Here is a 21,405-nt window from a genome sequence, read left to right on the forward strand (position 1 = left end):
CTCACAGAGGAACCACGCCACCAACAGGTGGACCGTCCAGACAGGAAGTCCATTTGGAGCAGCACTAACAGATCCGATACGTCCCTCCCTCCCCCCTTCATCTACCTTTGTCTGGTGCCGCTGGTGCATCGGCTCTTAGCATCACAGACCTTTTTCATAGCAGATGTCTAGAGAGAGAGAGAGTGAGACCAGTGAACTGTTACTGGCCAGCAAAGTGTAGCGCCCCTCTCTCACGCTCACACCCCACCACCAGACCACCCTGCTCGTGGTGTGGTGATATCATAACGGTGTTACCATGGCGACTGGTCCTCCGAGGCAGGTCTTGGCTAATGAGTCTTTGTGGTTGAGATAGAGGGATAAAAAAGAGTGATGAGGAGAGGTGAGACAGGGCGGGGCGTCTGACCCATGCTTCATTATCCTGGCAGTCTGGGTCTTTGGTGGGTGGTGAGCTGTAACGGACGCTTGGCAGGCCAGCCCCTCCTCCTTGGCACAGAGACAGATAGACAACACAGACAGATAGACAACACAGCCAGCTGGACTGTCTAAGAGCCAAAGGGAGGAAAGTCTCAAGACTATTGCTTACCTGTTGAATACAGTCTATACACTGGCACATTAAACACTAATATCGGAATCAGAAGAACTTTTCCAAAGTACTTAATGCACTTTCAGGTCTGGAGGGTGTTCCAGACCAGAACGACGGCCATGACCCCTCTCTCTCTCTCTCTCTCTCTCTCTCTCTCTCTCTCTCTCTCTCTCTCTCTCTCTCTCTCTCTCTCTCTCTCTCTCTCTCTCTCTCTCTCTCTCTCTCTGTCTCTCTCTGTCTCTCTGTCTCTCTGTCTCTCTGTCTCTCTCTGTCTCTCTGTCGCTGTCTCCGTCTCCCCTCTCTATCTCTCTCTCTCTCTCTCTCTCTTTCTCGCTCTCTCTCTCTCTCTCTCTCTCTCTCTCTCTCGCGTGCGCTCTCTCTCTCTCTCTCTCTCTGTCTCTCTTTCTCTGTCTGTCTCTGTCTCCCTCTCCCTCTGATCAACAGATGGAATAGCCCAATTATATTACTGCTGACGTCCGCTTGGTCTACTCCACCCTCTCTGGCAGCTGTGCAAGAGAGAGGACGAGAGAGAGAAGGAAAGAGAGGAGAGAGAAAGAAAGAGGGAGAGAGAGTAGAAGAGAGAGCCTCTTTAATTAGTATGAGCTCTGCACCATCAAGTGCTAACATCTGCTCCAATCAGCCTGTAGTGTGTAATGAAGAGCTCTTGAAGAGGGCCCACTCTTTCCGACTCTCTCAGAGTCAACAGCCAATATGGAGAACGGGCAGCCGAGCACAATCCCTCCCGTTATCTCAGCCTGGTGAAATGGACGCCAAGGTATTGAAGGACACTGAGCTCTGAGCTAGGTCAAGTAGAGTGAGTCAGACAGACTCAGAGGGGAGTTCACACACTAAATGGTCTTGGTCAATGTCCAAGGCATGCCCCATGTGAGATGAATGTGTGTGCATTAGCACTTTATTTATTAAAACGGTTCTAGCTTTGACAGAGTGTCTGTATGTGGCACACAAGGTATGGATTTTCTATTCACACGACACGAGAGCATGAATTTTCATTATGGCGTCAATCCTGACCATTTACTTCCTATACTGTGTGTTTATCATTGTCCTGGTTCAACAAGGATGGGTTAGTAGGTCATTTGAGGTTTTGTCTTATGCTTTTTGGTAAATCTTTGATTTTGTGCTTTTAATGAGGTGGTTTTATAAGCGTACTGTGCATTTTGCCTCTAAGTCTAACTCCAAGGAGAATCCTCTGTGTTAAGAGCATCTTCTTGCACAGATTGTATCCATTCTGGCACTCGTTTAAGGAGCAGCACTAACACCCTGCACATTCCATGGAGAAAGATGAAAAGGGTCTGGGAATCTGAGACGGCGGTAGGACGTTCCGTTATTGCCTGCTGGGAGTTTCACTAGCAGAGTTGGAATTTGTCACCTACGTTTCTATCCAATTATAGTATTGTTGGTACCAGAATATGATACAATGTTGCTCACTAAGACCTCTTGGACTCTTTATGCACTGCCTCGTTAACTAAGTTTGACTTTGCACCATAAAGTGTTATCTGTCGATGGAGTGGTACCCTACAGAACTGTGACGCACACAGCTTCTTGTTCTTCTGCAGAAGAGGGTCCTAATTTGTCTACTGTACATGGTGCCCCACGATGTACCAGAGAGCAGACACAGTTTTCTCCTCTCTCTCGCCTCTCTCTCCCAGACCAGACATGTAAACACAGACAGATTAGCATACTTACATAAACTCCCTCACAGTTAGACGTTCCTTGTTTACATTGGCCTCTTTTTCTCTTCCGCTTTCTCTCTTTCTCTACCTGATACTTTCTTGTGTGTTCTCTCCAAAAAAAGAAACATTTAACCCCTATCTTCTGTGAACTACTTGTTCAGAATTAATATTTTTACTCAGTATGTATCTCTCTCTCCACACCCTATAGTTAGCCAGTGTGGATGGGATCTCTTAGCTCTTTTTTGACTCTAGTCTGAACTTGTCGGAGCGGGTGCTTACTTTGGGACTGTGTTTGTTCTTATGGTGGTGACAATGGAACCATAGAGCTAGAAGAACAGTGATGAGTCACTCCACTTAGAGGACGGTAGGACAGATCAATCAGCTGCTGAGTCCCATGCTAAGCTACAGGACTGTTTTGCTAGCACAGACTAGAATATGTTCCGGGATTCTTCAGATAGCATTGAGGAGTACACCATATCAGTCACCGGCTTCATCAATAAGTGCATCGATGACGTCGTCCCCACAGTGACCGTATGTACATACCCCAACCAGAAGCCATGGATTACAGGCAACATCCGCACTGAGCTAAAGGGTAGAGCTGCCGCTTTCAAGGAGCGGGACTCTAACCCGGAAGCTTATAAGAAATCCCGCTATGCCCTCCGACAAACCATCAAACAGGTAAAGAGTCAATACAGGACTAAGATTGAATCGTACTACACCGGCTCTGACGCTCGTCGGATGTGGCAGGGCTTGAAAACTATTACAGACTACAAAGGGAAGCACAGCCGCGTACTGCCCAATGACACAAGCCTACCAGACGAGCTAAATCACTTCTATGCTCGCTTCGAGGCAAGCAACACTGAAGCATGCATAAGAGCATCAGCTGTTCCGGATGACTATGTGATCACGCTCTCTGTAGCCAATGTGAGTAAGACTTTTAAGCAGGTCAACATTCACAAGGCCGCAGGGCCAGACGGATTACCAGGACGTGTACTCCGAGCATGTGCTGACCAACTGGCAAGTGTCTTCACTGAGATTTTCAACCTCTCCCTGACTGAGTCTGTAATACCTACATGTTTCAAGCAGACCACCATAGTCCCTGTGCCCAAGGCCACTAAGATAACCTGCCTAAATGACTACCGACCCGTAGCACTGACGTCTGTAGCCATGAAGTGCTTTGAAAGGCTGGTCATGGCTCACATCAACACCATTATCCCAGAAACCCTAGAATTTGCATACCGCCGCAACAGATCCACAGATGATTCAATCTCTATTGCACTCCACACTGCCCTTTCCCACCTGGACAAGAGGAACACCTACGTGAGAATGCTATTCATTGACTACAGCTCAGCGTTCAACACCATAGTGCCCTCAAAGCTAAGGATCCTGGGACTAAACACCTCCCTCTGCAACTGGATCCTGGACTTCCTGACAGGCCGCCCCCAGGTGGTGAGGATAGGTAACAACACGTCTGCCACGCTGATCCTCAACACGGGGGCCCCTCAGGGGTGCGTGCTCAGTCCCCTCCTGTACTCCCTGTTCACCCATGACTGCATGGCCAGGCACGACTCCAACACCATCATTAAGTTTGCCGACGACACAACAGTGGTAGGACTGAACACCGACAACGATGAGACAGCCTATAGAGAGGAGGTCAGAGACCTGCCCATGTGGTGCCAGGATAACAACCTCTCCCTCAACGTGATCAAGACAAAGGAGATGATTGTGGACTACAGGAAAAAAAAGAGGACTGAGCACACCCCAATTCTCATTGACGGGGCTGTAGTGGAACCGGTTGAGAGCTTCAACTTCCTTGGTGTCCACATCACCAACGAACTATCATGGTCCAAACACACCAAGACAGTCGTGAAGAGGGCACAACAAAACCTGTTCCCCCTCAGGAGACTGAAAAGATTTGGCATGGGCCCTCAGATCCTCAAAAGGTTCTACAGCTGCACCATCGAGAGCATCCTGACTGGTTGCATCACCGCCTGGTATGGCAACTGCTCGGCCTCCGACCGCAAGGCACTACAGAGGGTAATGCGTACGGCCCAGTCAAGCTTCCTGCCATCCAGGACCTCTATACCAGGCGGTGTCAGAGGAAGGCCCTAAAAATTGTCAAAGACTCAAGCCACCCTAGTCATAGACTGTTCTCTCTGCTACCGCACGGCAAGCGGTACCGGACCGCCAAGTCTAGGTCCAAAAGGCTTCTCAACAGCTTCTACCCACAAGCCATAAGACTCCTGAACAGCTAATCATGGCTACCCGGACTATTTGCACCCCCCCCCTGCTGCTGCTACTCTGTTTACTATTTATGCATAGTCACTTTAACTCTACCCACATGTACATATGACCTCAATTACCTCGACTAGCCGGTGCCCCCGCACATTGACTCTGTAACGGTACCCCACTGTATATAGCCTCCCTACTGCTATTTTATTTTACTGCTGCTCTTTAGCTATTTGCTTTAATTTTTTTATTTTTCTTAATTAACACTTTATTTTACATTTTTCTTTGAAAAACTGCATTGTTGGTTAGGGCTTGTAAGTAAGCATTTCACTGTAATGTCTACACCTGTTGAATTCGGCGCATGTGGCAAATAACATTTGATTTGACTTGATGTCCATCCTTCCATGCTCATTCAAATTAGGCATACCGTCTCTTCCTTTTTTATCTTATAGTTCATCCATAGGGTGAACGTTTTCTTGTTCCTATTTTTTCCTCTGGGTGATGAATGCTTGTTTAAGAAGTGGAGAGATGTTACACAATCATAGCAATTCAGTAGTGCACTCAAGATATGTGCATTAGAAACAGCTTCTTATGGTAGTGCATCTGTTTTCCATTTTAGACCATGTGAACTTCTTTTCTTCTTCTTCTTTTCTCACTGTGTATCTATTTGTCTGTCTATCTGTGGTCAGTGCTATGTCTGACCCAGAGTCTGAATGGGACCTCTTTGGTCCCATATGGCATATGGTACAGTAACTTACATGTGTACTGCAAGAGTCCCTGTGCTACGAGTCTACCAGAGCCAGCATCAATGTACAAGTGAGCGCCTGGTCATTCTCTGTGTCTCTCTCCATGGGTCTGGAGTCATGCTGTGTTGGGATGTTGTCTTGCTGCTCGCTGTGGCTACGGAGGAATAACAGACCCCGCTTTTTCTGCAGATTAATTAGCATTCTCTCTCTAGCTCTCTCTCTAGCTCTCTCTCTAGCTCTCTCTCTAGCTCTCTCTCTAGCTCTCTCTCTAGCTCTCTCTCTCTAGCTCTCTCTCTAGCTCTCTCTCTCTCTAGCTCTCTCTCTCTCTAGCTCTCTCTCTCTCTCTCTAGCTCTCTCTCTCTCTAGCTCTCTCTCTCTCTAGGTCTCTCTCTCTCTCTCTAGCTCACTCTCTCTCTCTAGCTGTCTCTCTCTCTAGCTCTCTCTCTCACTCTAGCTCTCTCTCTCTAGCTCTCTCTCTCTCTCTCTCACTCTCTCTCTCTCTAGCTCTCTCTTTCTCTAGCTCTCTCTCTCTCTCTAGCTCTCTCTCTCTAGCTCTCTCTCTCTCTCTCACTCTCTCTAGCTCTCTCTTTCTCTAGCTCTCTCTCTCTCTAGCTCTCTCTCTCTCTCGCCATCTCTCTCTCTTTCTTGCTCTACTGAATCTCTCTCTATTGCTCTGTCTCTTTCTATCTCTCCTTTTATGTTTATTTCTGGTTTGTACGTATACCCAGAGCGACAGAGCACAATGCTGTTTTGTGAATGTTCTTTTAGGTCTATGAGTATGGATATTTGGTTCATTGGAACACTTTGTGCAGCTAGAATAGCCTGGCGTGTTTCACGAGCCAAGCCATAGCCTCCAAACACAACATTATTCCAACACACTGTCCTAAGTCATTTTTCACAATACCGCTGTGTAAAATCTACTTAACAACAAAGATATTCCGGGAGCCTTCCACTCTTCCTCTTGCATAGAATAGCAGGCTGGTGGAAGTGTTTTCTATATAGTTTTCTTCACAGTCTATTGTTTTGCTCGGCAAAGTGAATCAGCGATTTCATGAGCAATGCCCTGAGGGTAAGAACGTTACTGATACTTATCAGCTGGGATGCCAAAGCTTCCCCTGTTGGGTATTGTCTTCTAATGCTGCATGTACTCTTAATTAAATGTAAACGCCCAAGACTCTCTTCTAATGCTGCCTCTACTCTAAATCAAATGTAAAGGCTTGAGACTAATAATACATTTAAGTTTTCTCTTTCTCCAGAAGGACATGTGGAACTCACGTAAAGTATTATGATTTCAAATAATCTTACCTAGAAAGAAAGTCCTCTAGTACAATACCTGTACTTGAGAACCCTCCATCTCTGAGTTGATCCCTACTTTAACAGTAAGAGGAGCATGCAGAGAAAAATTGATGAAAGCCAGAGAAATTGCCTGCCTGCTCTCGCTTCACAGAAAAAAGAGAGGGAAAAACCAAGTACACAGTGCACTTGAGCATACAGTACAAAGAGATATGTCCCTTTTAAAAACACAAACACTAGTGTTATGCATCTACAGTACTAGGAGTATACACAGCCTCTGGTGAATATTGAAGTGAGTAAAGAAAGTTTTCATTGCCATTCACAGACTTAGGCAGTGACGGTTGGGGAACATTGGCATATCTCTATGACTATGATAGAGCTGTATAGACATTGTACTGGATCCCCTATTTATCTGTGCAAATAAGTAAACTACTGTAAACTAAACCATAGGAAGAGGTGTGTCAGTCTTTCTCTGTCTGTAGTGTAATAGAGCAGTATCGGCTTGTTTACTTCCGAGACAGTTGTCTCCCTTCAATCTGATCAAAGTTTAATTGGGTGCACCAACCACTCAAGGCCTCACTTCAGAATATTTGTTTATTCTAACATTATCGACCCCTCCCCTGCCAACCCCCAGAGGTTTATAATTGTGCAGCAAAGGATGTTCTGTTTTTGTTCTTCTTTTTAATTCCCTGGCACACCAAGCAGAAATAGGATGATCTAATCCAGCACTTACACAGCGGCTCTCTTTATTAACTCTATGCAGCCTCCCAGCTCCCTGAGGATATCGCTGGGCCAGGCCTTTCTCTTGCTGCTGTGGCCACAGATAGCTATTGATTGGGGATTGATTGGGTGGGCTCCTTGTTAAAGAGATGTTGAGATGAAGCTGGGGGCTGGTGCTAAATCTGCTGAGTCCTACTGTATTTCACAGGCTCTCTGCCCATTGATGTGCTGTTGGATCTGGGCCTTCTGTAATTGGATCAGTCCATGGCCTCCAGCTCTGAGCCGGTTTAGGTTCAGCCTTAGACATCATCCCAGGTTGTGGTACTAGGGTTGTGTACTGGAGAAAGGAAGGGGTGACGTTGGTAAAAAAAACACCAGGGGTACTACCTTATTTTTAAAGATAATTTAAATAGCAGGCCTCCAGCATGAGATGTGCCAATGACAACATACAGTATTTGGACAATGGTTCAAGGTTACCATCCACATCACCAGAGTAAGAGCAACGGGGTCTGAGAGACAGCAACATAAGAGGAAGAAGAGTGGTAATTAAACATTTCCCTGCATTACCATTGTGTGATCAAGCATGAAATAGAAACCTAGTACAAGCCATTGTCACCCACAGAAAGAGATGACCCCTGACCCTTCATTTACTAATTTAATTAAAATGAGGTAATTTAACGAGGGCAGGAAGAGGCACCCTGCCTCCCTGTCAGCTGTGGGCTGTAATTGGCCATTGAACCCAGCCAGCCAACCAGCTGGAAGGAAAAATGTGCCACAGTCACAGTAAGGTCACGTCTGACAATTATGCTTGCCTCTGTGGCACATTTGGAAATTGATGGGCATTAATCTGCTATTTTGTTAGTTGGAGAGTAGGGCTGTGTAGGGAGCCGCTGGTGGTTTCCACTGGTTTCCAGGGGAACAGTGTTTATCATGCCATTTAGTCCATTTAGCCATGTGTCCCATTAGCATTAGCATCCCATCTGTCTCAGTCTCCCCCGAGTGCACTGGGGTGTGTGTGTGTGGGGGGGGCATGTCTCTTGGGTCTGTAGGTGGCATGTAGGTCCGCTGCACTAGCTTGCCCTCATGGAATGCTGTAGGTCAGGGATCATCAACTAGATTCAGCTGTGGGCTGATTTTTTCTTGAGCGGATGGTCAAGGGGCAAATTGACCGCAAGAAGCCCAAACCAATGACTTAAACATAATCACTTCAAACTTTGCTTACATTTGTATACAATCACTTATATCTCTCTATTATGCGTGGTAATGCTTTGGAACAGATTTCCAAAATGTAAATCACTTGGAGCTGATTTCGCTGGTCTTTTTACAGTATTTTATGTCCAACAATAGAAAATAAAATAAAAAGTTGTATTAAAATTGCGGGCTGCCAGTTGGGGATGCCTGCTGTAGGTCCTCTTTATTAATAGCCACCTAGCTCTGACACACACATCCACATACACACACACACCTTTGTAGGAATGTAGTAGGTGTGATCATCTGTCTGAGGGAATATTTAATGCTGTCTGTGCTAAGGACCTGTCCTCAGGATAAGTAATTGCAGATGGTAGGGTTTTAGCTGTGCGTGAGGGTAGATGGTGGAGAGAAGTGAGGATCCATTACTACACTGAGGTAAACACACACTCCCACATGGCCTAGTTCCTCCCACCCTCAATGCCATATCTGTGGCCGTCCACTGTGGTCATGGCTGCTCGGGGTAGAGTGGGATGGATGAGTGCTGTCGGGGCAGGCCGATGATGGGGGCTAATTTAATGTTATATAATTTATGAACTCTGAATCGGCCCACTTTCCTCCTCCCCTCTCCACTTACTCTTCCCCTGGCCCGCCACCCTGTCCCCCAAGGTGTGAAATGTCAACAGTGGGTGATTTACATGCTGTTTTACACCTTGACTGTCCCGTCTGGGGACGACAGAGGGAAGCAGAGAGAGAGAGAGAGAGTGTAATGTTTACTGTTAATATTTTGTATTGTTTATTTCACTTGCTTTGGCAATGTAAACTTGTGTTTCCCATGCCAATAAAGCCCTCAAATTGAATTTGTCCCCTGTAGCTCAGTTGGTAGAGCATGGCGCTTGCACCGCCAGGGTTGTGGGTTCGTTTCCCACGTGGGGCCATTATGAAAATGTATGCACTCACTAACTGTAAGTCGCTCTGGATAAGAGCGTCTGCTAAATGACTAAAAATGTAAAATTGAATTGAATTTCATTGAGAGAGAGGGAGAGGAGAGAGAGAAAGCCAGTATGGATGTTACTCCTCTTCCATCCACTATGGTTCTTGTATGGATCTCCATTTCTCTCTCCAACCTCTCTTTTTCTCTCTCCCATGACTCTCAACCTTTCTACCTGTGATGCGTGATTTGAAGGAGTCAGGCACAGGAGGGTAAATGCCAGTATACAGAGTTTATTCCGTAATACAGCGTTAACCAGTCCAGTGCGCAAAACAGGCGCACTGGAACAAACAGGCAATACAAAATACACTGAGCTACTATCTCCTCACAATAAACAATCACCCACAAGGGGGCAGAGGGAACACTTATACACGTACAATTTTTTTTTTTAACCTTCATTTAACTATGCAAGTCAGTTATGAACAAATTCTTATTAACAATGACGGCCTACTCCGGCCAACGCTGGGCCAATTGTGCACCACCCTATGGGACTCCCAATCACGGCTAGATTGTGATACAGCCTGGAATCGAACCAGGGTCTGTAGTGACGCCTCTAGCACTGAGATGCAGTGCCTTAGACCGCTGCGCCACTCGGGAGCCCTAATGAGGGGATATGAAACACGTACTAATGAGGGAATATGAACCAGGTGTGTGTAATAGATAAGACAAAACAAATGGAATGATGAGATATGGAGCGGCAGTGGCTAGAAGGCCGGTGACGACGAACGCCGAAGCCTGCCCGAACAAGGAGAGGAGGCAGCTTCGGAGGAAGTCGTGACACTACCCTTACTCTCTCTTGTGCCCCTCTCCCTCATTCTCTTTCTCTATCTCCCTCTTCTCTCTCTCTCTAATATCCATTATATCTATATTATTTATACTGTCTTTTGTTCATATTTAAAAGGAGTAGGCAGAAATAAGTATGTGACAGGACTTTAGCAGGAAAATTATTTTTTCCAATTAGCAGGCCGTTACATGACTGAATGGAAATGGATCGGTGTACTCTGGTGTACTCTGTCCAGTTCAATTAAACACAACACTAGAAGAGCTCTCTCTTTCTCACTCACATTACTACACACAATGAAGGAGGATTTATTTGACAAGGTCTCTGGGAAAGGTAAATGTGTTGACTTGACTGTGCTCAGCGCAGTGCTGTAGTTGACTACTAGAGGTTTCTCACTTGTTATAGTGTAGCAACTGCACTGTGGATCCTGCTCCTATTCACTTTGCTTACATTCTGCCTCCAGTCAAGGCTGCATCGTTCCAAAGGTGTTCTTTTCAATTGTACAACACACTGTCACTGCTACTGTTGATTGGCTATGATGGTCATTGTTATGGAGACTGTTCCACTTCTCAGTCAATTTGTTTTTCATTTCAAAACATTTGTCCAAAAGCCACTTTTTCAAAGTTTAAACCCATTTCTTTGCCAAAAAGTGACTCTTCTAAGAACATTGTCCACTGTGGTATTTCATCTTGCAGGTATATCTTTGCCCTTGTTTGCACAGATGAGATTTCTCACCCTCTTTCAACAAGTAGACAAATGTTGCTTGGAAACTTTGCAAATACGGTGGAAATTATGTTTCTTATCGCCTCTCGATATTATGCCCAGCGGCATACAGCGGAGATGTGGGATGCAGGGAGTTTATGACTCAACAGGTCCGGTGTAATAGCGCTGTATTGTTGTCAAATCACAGCCCATCTCAGGGGACCCCTCTCTTTCTCTCCATTAGAGGGCCTGTTTAAATATTTCATGCCAATAACTGCCACCTGTCCTATCACTCCTCCATCCCAAGCTGAGCGTCAGCCAGAGGACAGGGGTTTAATAAGAAGATAATGAATGATTAATTGAAAGGATATCAATCGTGTCTGCGTCAGTGTAGAGCTCCAACAATGTCCAACGTGCTGTCTCCTGACGGTCATCAAGGGCAACATAATGAGGTGTGTGCACTTGAACAAAGTCATTAAAGAGACTTCCCTATATCTGTTGTTACAGTGGGAAGGTAGTAGGAAAGAGGAACATCATTTTCCATTCTAGCACACCTCTATTAGAAAATCAGATAATCATACTTATAGCTACCATAATATGTGTTGGTGGATGTGTAAAACTTCTCAGATCTTTATCTTTGTTTCCATAGAGCCAGTCTGATCAGACTGAATCAGACGTTAGATGTTTGTATTATTGTCCTCAACCCAAATGACACTTTCCTCTTCATTAGGGCTGTATTGATGAACACAGGGAGTCTCATTAAGAGTTGGACAGGTCTTGTTTGCAGTTCTCCTCTAATCACTGATTAAGACATTAATCAGGATAAGCCCAGAGGAGTCTATGTCATTGATTAAGTAATCCAGTTAGGATGCAGATTGGCAGGACCACAGGTCCACCCTCTTCCAGCCATATATCTACTGGCTCCTCACTTCAGCAATATAGCATGAGAAATGTATTTTCAATGAGCTTGGCATTTCACTACATCAGCGTCTTTGTGTGAGTGCATGCTCTCAAGAATAGTGTTTTGCTGGACAAAAGCCAATCTCCTGTCAATGCCTCTCTATGCCCCCCAGATCATTACTTTGTCATATTCAATTTTTCTGATTCTGAAAATGGGTCAACTTCTCTAGCCAAAGCACGGATGATTTATGGTTTTGTTCTGGTTCCCACTGATGTGTGTTTGTATTTACTTGTGCGTCCTATTGAGCTTTGCAGCTCAGTGCCCCTCTGAAGGGTAGGGTTATAGCCCATAGAAGTTCAGAGTGTATCAAAGTATGAATTTAGTAGACCTAGTCTACTCTCACTTTGGGCAGGTGCCATTTCACTCCATTTAAATAAATGAGCACTACATGGAGCCCCGTAGTCAGTCTGCCAAACAGCTCTCAAAATGTCCTCTTGCAGGTACTTCAACAATGTTTGTTATTGTCTGTGCACACAGGAGAAACAGGTTTGCTGTTATTGGTCCAAAGTCTGTCAGTTCCTCTCCTCTGCCCCTCACCTCTCGTCCCCTCTCATATCTGCCTGTCATTGTTTACAGTATTCTGAAATGAATTAGGCGTTTTATTGGTCATTTACAGGCAGCCGATATGGATACCACCTTGTCCTTCTTGACTTGTAAAGGACTTGTCAGGGGACATAAAATACATATGCTCTACCAGGGCACAGTATCCACTGGACTCACAGACCCAGCTCTCCCGCCTTCCCTTTTATGATCGCCTCTCTGACTGTCCAGACCGATTAATCAAGCCTCTACTTCCCCGACCTAGCTCACCTTGACCAGCTCACCGTCCCTCACGCCAACCCTGCAGGAGGGACAGGATAGAGGATAGGGAGAAGGAGCTAACGCTAACAGACAGAGACACACTGCTCTGCTCCCTTTAACCACATACACCCCGGTGCTGTGCTAGTGGCATTGAGCTAGCAGCCATGCTAACAGACGCAGCCTGACAAAGCAGGACAGGTGTGTGTTCCAGGCAGACTAACAGAAACAGACAGGTTACACATCACTACATGCCATAGCGCTTGAGTGAGCTGTAGTGTTCTGTTCATGCCTGCAGACACTAATGTTGTGCGCTGGTGAGTAGGTAGGTAGTGTTGACTAGGAATGCAGAGTAAATGTCAGACATGGATCCTGTGGTAGTCACGTTAGCACACAGATACCAACCACATGGCAGGGTCAAGGATCAAGGGTTATGCTAACTTAAACATGCAAACATAACTCCTACTCTTTGGGCAAAAGATTGGTTGACTGGTTATACAAACAGACTCCAGCCTATGTCAAAACATTAAACACACATAGTACCATGTACTACCTAGCACAAATATGCCGTCTATGGCATAGTGAAAAAGACTGCACCTCTGGTTAAGATATCATTGTCAAGGTCTAAGTCAGATCCAAGTGGGATTCCTTCATCATTGCAACAGCTTTTGTATAATGTATATACAGTATACCCCATTACAATTGCCCAGTATGGTATGTCTCTAGCAGGACTTTCTACTGAAACTCAATGAGGAAAACATTGATGATGTAAGACCAACACTATGCATAACTGCTCTGAAACAAGTGTGCTTTACATAGAACAGGTGATTACCCCCAAGATAAAACAAAAGAAACACTAGAAACAATAGCCCAATAACATCAGCCTACTTTATTGAAGCCGAAAAAGTGTGGGTGTGTAGGTGTATGTGTGTGGATATATGTGTGTGTGTGTGTACAGTAATATACATGAGTGGGAGGTGTGTGTGCTAGTTCTGTGCGATTAGTGCTTTTTGAGGTTGGTTCGGTTTCGGTTCGATTATTAGAAAATAATCACAATTGTCAATTTCTTTTATTATTTTTCTAAATATTAAATGCACTAGGCGTTATGTGGGTTGAATGCAGAATAAAACAATTAATACAATTCCCATGTTGGTAGTGACTGCCCATTACTGCTTATCACTTATTAACATTACTTTAATATCATATTTCAGTTGTTGTGTATATTACATTTGAGTAATTTAGCAGACGCTCTTATCGAGAGCGACTTACAGTTAGTGAGTGCATACATATTTTTTTCATACTGGCCCCCGTGGGAATCGAACCCACAACCCTGGCGTTGCAAGTGCCATGCTCTACCAACTGAGCTACACGGGGCCTTACATTTGTTTTATTTGATGACTTTATTATTTCTTTCCAAGTCATCATCTCATCTCTATAGAGCTGCTGCTTATACTGTCTGACAAAATCAATTTTTTTTTTAAATAAGGCATAATTTTATGACTGCTGAATACCAACTATCAATCACTTAGATCATGTATTTTCAGGTAGAGGTACCTCGCGAAGCAACAGCTGCTCTCTATATCACCTCACGATCACGCATTCTTTTCTCTTCCATAGCAGTCGAAAAAGAAACAGACCCAACAAGTAGATGCGCAATGGATTGTGATCATTGTAGTTAATTACCACGCTTTTTTGCGCTAAACTATATAGAATATTGACCTTTTGGAAACTACAACTCACTACTAAATCACACAGTTAAGGCTGGATATAATTCACCTTTAGAGAGACTGTGCGATGTGCGTATTGAGCTCACAGAAAAAAAAACGCCGTAGACAATAATTCAACCGACTTCAGTCAATTGGTTGTTTAAAAACGGAAAAATAACATTTTGGTTAATCGCTCAGCATTGTGTGCCAGCTCTTATCAGTGCTTTGTGTCTGTGTGGTCCCTATCCAGCCAGGACCTGCTTCGCTCCTGTGTGGTCCCTATCCAGCCAGACTCTGCTTGACTCCTGTGTGTCTGTGTGGTCCATATCAAGCCAGGCCCTGCTTGGCTCTTGTGTGTCTGTGTGGTCCCTGTCCAGCCAGGCCCTGCTTGGCTCCTGTGTGTCTGTGTGGTCCCTGTCCAGCCAGGCCCTGCTTGGCTACTGTGTGTCTGTGTGGTCCTTGTCCAGCCAGGCCCTGCTTGGCTCCTGTGTGTCTGTGTGGTCCCTGTCCAGCCAGGCCCTGCTTGGCTCCTGTGTGTCTGTGTGGTCCCTGTCCAGCCAGGCCCTGCTTGGCTACTGTGTGTCTGTGTGGTCCATATCAAGCCAGGCCCTGCTTGGCTCTTGTGTGTCTGTGTGGTCCCTGTCCAGCCAGGCCCTGCTTGGCTCCTGTGTGTCTGCGTGGTCCCTGTCCAGCCAGGCCCTGCTTGGCTACTGTGTGTCTGTGTGGTCCCTGTCCAGCCAGGCCCTGCTTGGCTCCTGTGTGTCTGTGTGGTCCCTGTCCAGCCAGGCCCTGCTTGGCTCCTGTGTGTCCCCACTATTGTTCCCACTCCGTCTCTGTTTGTGTTTGTTTTCGTCAGAGTGTTTGGAGCATACGCCGATAAAGAACCGCTCAGCGTCTGACTCAAACAAGCTTTGTTCATCTGCCACTTCCTCATTAATTCAGTTTTCCTCCCTCCTCTCTTCCCCTCTGCCTCTTTTTCCTCCACCCCCCCTGCTGTTCTTCTCCTCTGGTCCCCTTCTCTCTTCCCTCCCTTCCTCTCTCTGTCTCTCTTTCTTTCTCTCTCTCTCATTCCCTTTCTCGTTCCTGTCTACAGCAGCTCATGCGGGAGCGACAGCAGATGGCCAGCCGTCCCTTTGCCTCGGTTGCCGTGGCGCTGGATGTAGGCGTCGGCCAGGAACAGGAAGAGCTGCTGCAGGGGCAGGTGGAGGTGGGTACCTATCACAGCTCATTAGCATATTGTTGTCTACGGCGATGGTGATACCGTGGAATACAGGCTTGGCACCGAGATCGCCCACAGCATCCTCTGTTGTGTGTAGACACTGGAGCTTGGGTGTAAGAAAGCAGGGATGTTTCACGACTTGAAATGCAAAACATATGTGGCCAACTCAAGCAAATACTGAAGGCATTGTGGGAAATCACACAACAAAGAACATGTCCAGAGTTTAGTGTGGTAGGAAAGGCTAGTTTGTTAAGAAATATGGACATGCTGAAAACCAATTCCTTTTCTTGCTGTGTGCCCGATAACATGGGTTAGGTCCTTTCATATTATCCCTTTCAGCACCGTTCCAGCAACTATGGTGGATTCATAACCAAGCCAGCACAGTACAGCTCGGCTAATCTTAGCTCGGCTAGTCTCAGTAGTATGAAAAGGGTATAACTAGTTTGCCTCCTATATATGACATCCTGAATTGTGTTCCCACACTCCCTCTATGGGTATTGCGTATGATCTGATAATCTACCTCTGAATATCCTTAGTGGTTTTGTGTGTTTTCCAGGTCTTTGTTTCATAAAAGATTTACCGGCTCTACCACACGTTTCTGTAACAGCTGCCGCCTGCTGGCCAGTCCACATCCGGCATTAATGGAATTGATAGTGAGTGTCAGGGGGGCAAAGTATGCTCTGATAATGCATTATTCCTGGTATCACTATTAATATAGTAGATGGTAGTATTATACTGCATGGGCACATATCCTATGTTAGCAGTAAGCCCTTAGAGGAGTGTTTTCCCCCACAGCTAACTCTACAGCCTTTCATCGGTGTCCAACCCAAAATATATTTATATATTTTTTTTCCTGTTTCTCCCGTTTCGAGCTCCTGAAGGTGAGAAACATTGAAATGGAATGGTCTCTTCACGTAAAGGTTAATTAAGTAACAGCTGGTGTTGCTCCACAGAGACTATTTAGCATAATTGCATGGTAAATAAGAAAATGGTTACAACAGTTGTACTTGCAGGCAAATAAATGGATTCATAATCGGTTTTCATACCTAATTTAGACAGTTACTGTGTAACAGCAAGTTCTGGACCTGTGTTTCTATGTACAGGTGTATTAGGGCCAAAGCCATTTGAAAAAGGTGTACAGGAGGGCATTTCAAATGTTTACTCAGCATTTTGATATGCTGATTACATTTTACTAGCATCGAAAGTGTGGAATTGGATTAAAGTCCCACAAACTATATACAGGGCTGCAGGAAGCATACACACAGCAAATAAAACATTACTGGATTGATAAGTGTAATTTATTTGAATGCAGTGTTGTGTTTGTATTTAATGACAATACACGTGAGGAGGTTGACACATGTTGCCTTACCTGTCCTCTGAACAAATGGATAACACAGTGGCTTAAGCCCTTTCTCAATGACCATGAGTGGAGTGGAGCAGTTAGCTAATGTGTGCTAAGTGGAGATGAGGTTTTTCACACAGCTTCAAGGCGCCGGTAAAACAGTTTTTCACACACTCAAGGATACTCACAAACTCTTCTGAGAGGAGTAATGCCTCTGACAACTCTTGTGAGATGGTGTGTTTCTTGGATTCCATCCCACACAACGCAGCGTTTCAAAGAAATTTGCTTTCCTGAGAATCTTCAAAGAACCAGCTGCAATTATTGACATCCGGTAAAAGTCAGGCAAATGAGTGACAGTCTGTTATTTACTCAGAGAAATACAGTACAACATTTTTGTTTCAAAACCGGCATCTGGTTAAGATCAACAAGACAGAGGTCATTGGAGGCGCGTATTGCTAACAGATGTAAGAGAATTTGGATTGATTGGTTTAAAATCATCTATGTGCTTGCAAATTGTCTCTAAACGGTTGCAGAAAACCAGACGGGTATGCAATGAAAAAATCGCACAAACATAAGTTATTTCCTAATGTCATCAGAGTGGTCTATGGAAGACAAGCTATCTAAAGTAGAGACTATGAAAGAGTAGGGTTAAGTAATATGGCATGTCATTATAAAGACAGACAATAGCGGTGTCATCAGAAGACAATCAAACCAAATCCAACATCCTGTGTGGGTATTTTACATTTTTACATATTAGTCATTTAGCAGACGCTCTTATCCAGAGCGACTTACAGTTAGTGAGTGCATACATTTTCATACTGGCCCCCCATGGGAAACGAACCCACAACCCTGGCGTTGCAAGCACCATGCTCTACCAACTGAGCTACAGGGGACTTGGCCTGTGTCTGTAGTATTGAGGAGACGCCTTGCCTTGTGATCAGGTACATCAAAGTGGAGAGATGCATTGCGTAGGTGGGTGTGTAGCCTAAGGCCAAAGGTGATTGAAATAGGTCCTAATCATTTCTCCCCTCCCCTGCCGTTGATAAAGGATGTCTGGAGCAGCTATTATTAATCAGTGACCTGAGGGCTTTCTAGTCCCCAGACGGTTGTAAAACTGGCTTACTAAAGTAGCTTACTAAAACACCCACAGCCCTTACACACACACACACACACACGCACACAGACAGACACACAAACACACACACACACACACACACAAACACCACACCTGGATCCTGTTCATTGTTTCTGAACTGGAGTGAAAGGCATGGAAATGAAAGTGGTACACAAATACCACACAGAATAAAACAGCTGGGTTGAGTTCCTGCACTTGCTTAGTAGCACGCCACGCAAGCGTTGTCAAGAGTTGAATGACAGACGCAAAAAGACAACAACCACTTTTAATTTAAAGGTAAAAGACCCCAGTCTTGAGTCTATAATAACCATAACCAGTGAACTACCCATCTAGCATGTAGATCACACAGCACTTAACCCCCCCCCCTCCTTCTCTCAATCTAATCATGGTTCTCCAAATGACCGGACCGCAGAATAAAACAAGAGGTAACTCATCAGCATCAATCACGTATATAAGAAGATCCATAACATCCACGTAACGTCGTAAAGCTGATGAGCCTACAGGAACGAGCATCTGTAAGATGCCCGGACGCATCTCGCCTTCCGTCCCAGAGTGATATATGGCGCTGGGTGTTTTCATAATGCTATTCAAAGGGGAGAAATGAATCAATTTCATATCTAATGTTTTAATGCGCTGTATTTATTTTCCAATCTGGGGGATTTAATGCGCTGGGGCGGAGGGTAATGAAAGGAGCAGCGAGGAGATAAAGAATATTTATGACACCTGGGAGAAATGGACTGTTTGAAGCCTTTTACTTGTGTGTTTTATCAGCACCCACAAAGCCAATGATCTCATCAGAGAGAGAGAACACAGATAGAATAAACCTACATCTGGAGCTACACATGAAAACCCCCACCAAAACACATGCTTACACACACACCTTCCATCACTGTCAATTATGAATTGTACATAGGTTAGGTTTAATTTGCAGTGACCTGTGCCTCTGTTCTCAATCAAATGTAAAGTTTAGAAATGCAGACAAAAGCTTTAGTTTTGTCACATGCTGCAGTGTTATTAAATCTCACCCCTCAGATATTAGCAAAATGAATAGATGAGCTGCCACCTCCACTTACAGTGCCCTCTGTAATTATTGGGGACAGTGACACATTTTTTGTTGTTTTGGCTCTGTACTCCAGCACTTTGGATTTGAAATGAAACAATTGCTTTCAGGTTAAAGTACCGACTGTCCGCTTTAATTTGAGGGTATTTTCATCCATATCGGGTGAACTGTTCAGAAATTACAGCACTTTTTGTATATAGTCTCCCCATTTTAGGGGACCAAAAGTATTGGGACAAATTCACTTATGTGTATTAAAGTAGTCAAACGTTTAGCATTTGGTCCCATATTCCTAGCACGCAATGATTACATCAAGCTTGAAATTAAAGCTGACAGTCGGCACTTAAACCTCACAGTCATTGTAACATTTCAAATCCAATGTCCTGGAGTACAGAGCCAAAGAAGAAAAAATGCTTCACTGGGAGGCACTGTATTTGCCCAGCCAAAGATCAAATAACCAAATTCACAGATGGAGATTCAGTTAAACAAAATCACATTGATAGATTTTCAGACAAGTCAGGGCTTTTAGTCGGGATATAGCCTAGGCTACTGCTCAAGTGAAAAGCAAAATAATCCACCTGTTATACTAGGCTAGTGTAGGTTACATAGCTAGCTAACATGCTAGCAAAATGTTCTTATAACACTGTTAGATGAGCAAACTAGACTAAAGATTATCATCATGAACACTCACCTCAATTTGGCTAACATTTTTCCAGCCTAATTGTAACCAAATGTAGATTCCGTGAAAACAAAAATCTGACATTGATTGATTTATCATGACGAGTCCCCACGCTTGTCTCAAAGCAGTGCGATAACACTGTCCCAATCATAATGGTGATGAAATTATGGTTGACCACACATAGCTATTGCTTTATTGTATTTCAAACGGTTGGATGACTTTGGGAGTTTCAGTAAGCAAAATGCCTTCAACGGCATTAGCCTACTTTATTCAAATAGTTCCGTCATTCAGTGATATTCATTCCCACAGTAATTATTAATTGATCCATCCAGTTGTGGTTAAGAAAACGTGCATTTATAGTGGTGGGCTTTGCGAAGTGATGGGTGAAGCGACATGCCTCGCAATGTTTAGAACTGCCACAAGTATGGTAACAGCCTAGTAACGGGCGCTGCCTAGCAACCATCATTATGAAGCATCAAATCTCATGAATGCGCATTGCTTACGCCGGACTTAGCTACGACTAGGTGTAATAGGTGTAAATTCTGATTCCAAATTCGGACGTAGCTACGCCTGACCTAGCATTTAAGACCAACTTTTTTATGCCCAACCGGCCCCTGGTGTTCTATTTGTATTGAACAGAAAGCCTTTATTATCATGTGGACATTACAAAGGTGGCCCAAGGATATTTCAGTGCTATGATGGGGCCACCTGCTGATTCAGCTGGGTAAACTGACTCTCAGCCTCTCTCTTTCCCATTTGTCCATAACTATCAATCTCAGCTGGGCAAACACTGTGTACTGGTGGCAAATGGGGACAATACAGCAGTGATAAATCTTCCTGGATGGTATTCTGCTTTCAGTGAGGGTAGAAACCTGTCTTACTGCTCTGTCTCTCTCTCTCGCCCCGTAGCAGTTTGCTTAGTTGGAAATAGCAGGTGGGGACGTTTTTCCTTGTTGGAGAAACGTTGCTTGTCCCAACATAAACTTCTGATTCGTAAACTCCTCTGTTGAGCTTCTTCTTTCGAAGGGATAAATGCTGTAAGAACAAAAAATGCAGAGTTTGTTCTTGGCCGTTCTTGACCTGGTGTTATCCTTGTGGAGTGAATTCAGTTTTTCCCTCAATATTTCAGTCACCAGTACAGTTTCATAAGGGCAAACACAGGCCTTCCATCTAGCTGTGGTAAGCCTGCCGTGTTACATTATGCAATGTTTTGGGTCTGAATATCTGGCTATTTATTCCCCAGCCTGTCACGGTACTGCATTTCAAACACGTTTAATCTTTTACTCTAAAATGCCTCCCAGATCCATGCACCATAAAGGGCTCACATGAAACGTCCATAAATAGAGCCTACAGTCCACTGCCTTCCCTGGAGGACCTGCACCCTGTTCCCCCTGCTTTACAAGCTCCTCTACAGGCAACCTACAAGTCAGCCAGGGAGAGGCTCTGAGAGGATCAGTGAAGGTGTGAGACGAGCCGACCCGTCCATCCCCCAACTCCTCTGCATTTCCTCACATATCCCTCCCTTCACTCACTCCTCCTCCGGAGAGTAATGGTTAGCCTGTCTCTTCTCCGGCTGTCTCCGAT

The 21,405-nt window shown here is 44.8% G+C and overlaps 1 protein-coding gene across 1 annotated transcript in view; it reads left to right on the forward strand.

Moving 5' to 3' along the window:
• LOC311129204 (attractin-like protein 1) overlaps positions 1 to 21,405 on the forward strand; it is a gene marked incomplete at both ends in the record, with an annotated part of 364,441 nt that overhangs the window by 292,364 nt on the left and 50,672 nt on the right. The window contains 1 exon segment of the mRNA XM_084161510.1: positions 15,483 to 15,596. Coding sequence (XP_084017636.1) covers positions 15,483 to 15,596 — 114 coding nt within the window.

Source organism: Coregonus lavaretus (assembly GCF_964263955.1).
Source record: "Coregonus lavaretus genome assembly, chromosome: 1".
NCBI classification, from domain to species: Eukaryota; Metazoa; Chordata; class Actinopteri; order Salmoniformes; family Salmonidae; genus Coregonus; species Coregonus lavaretus.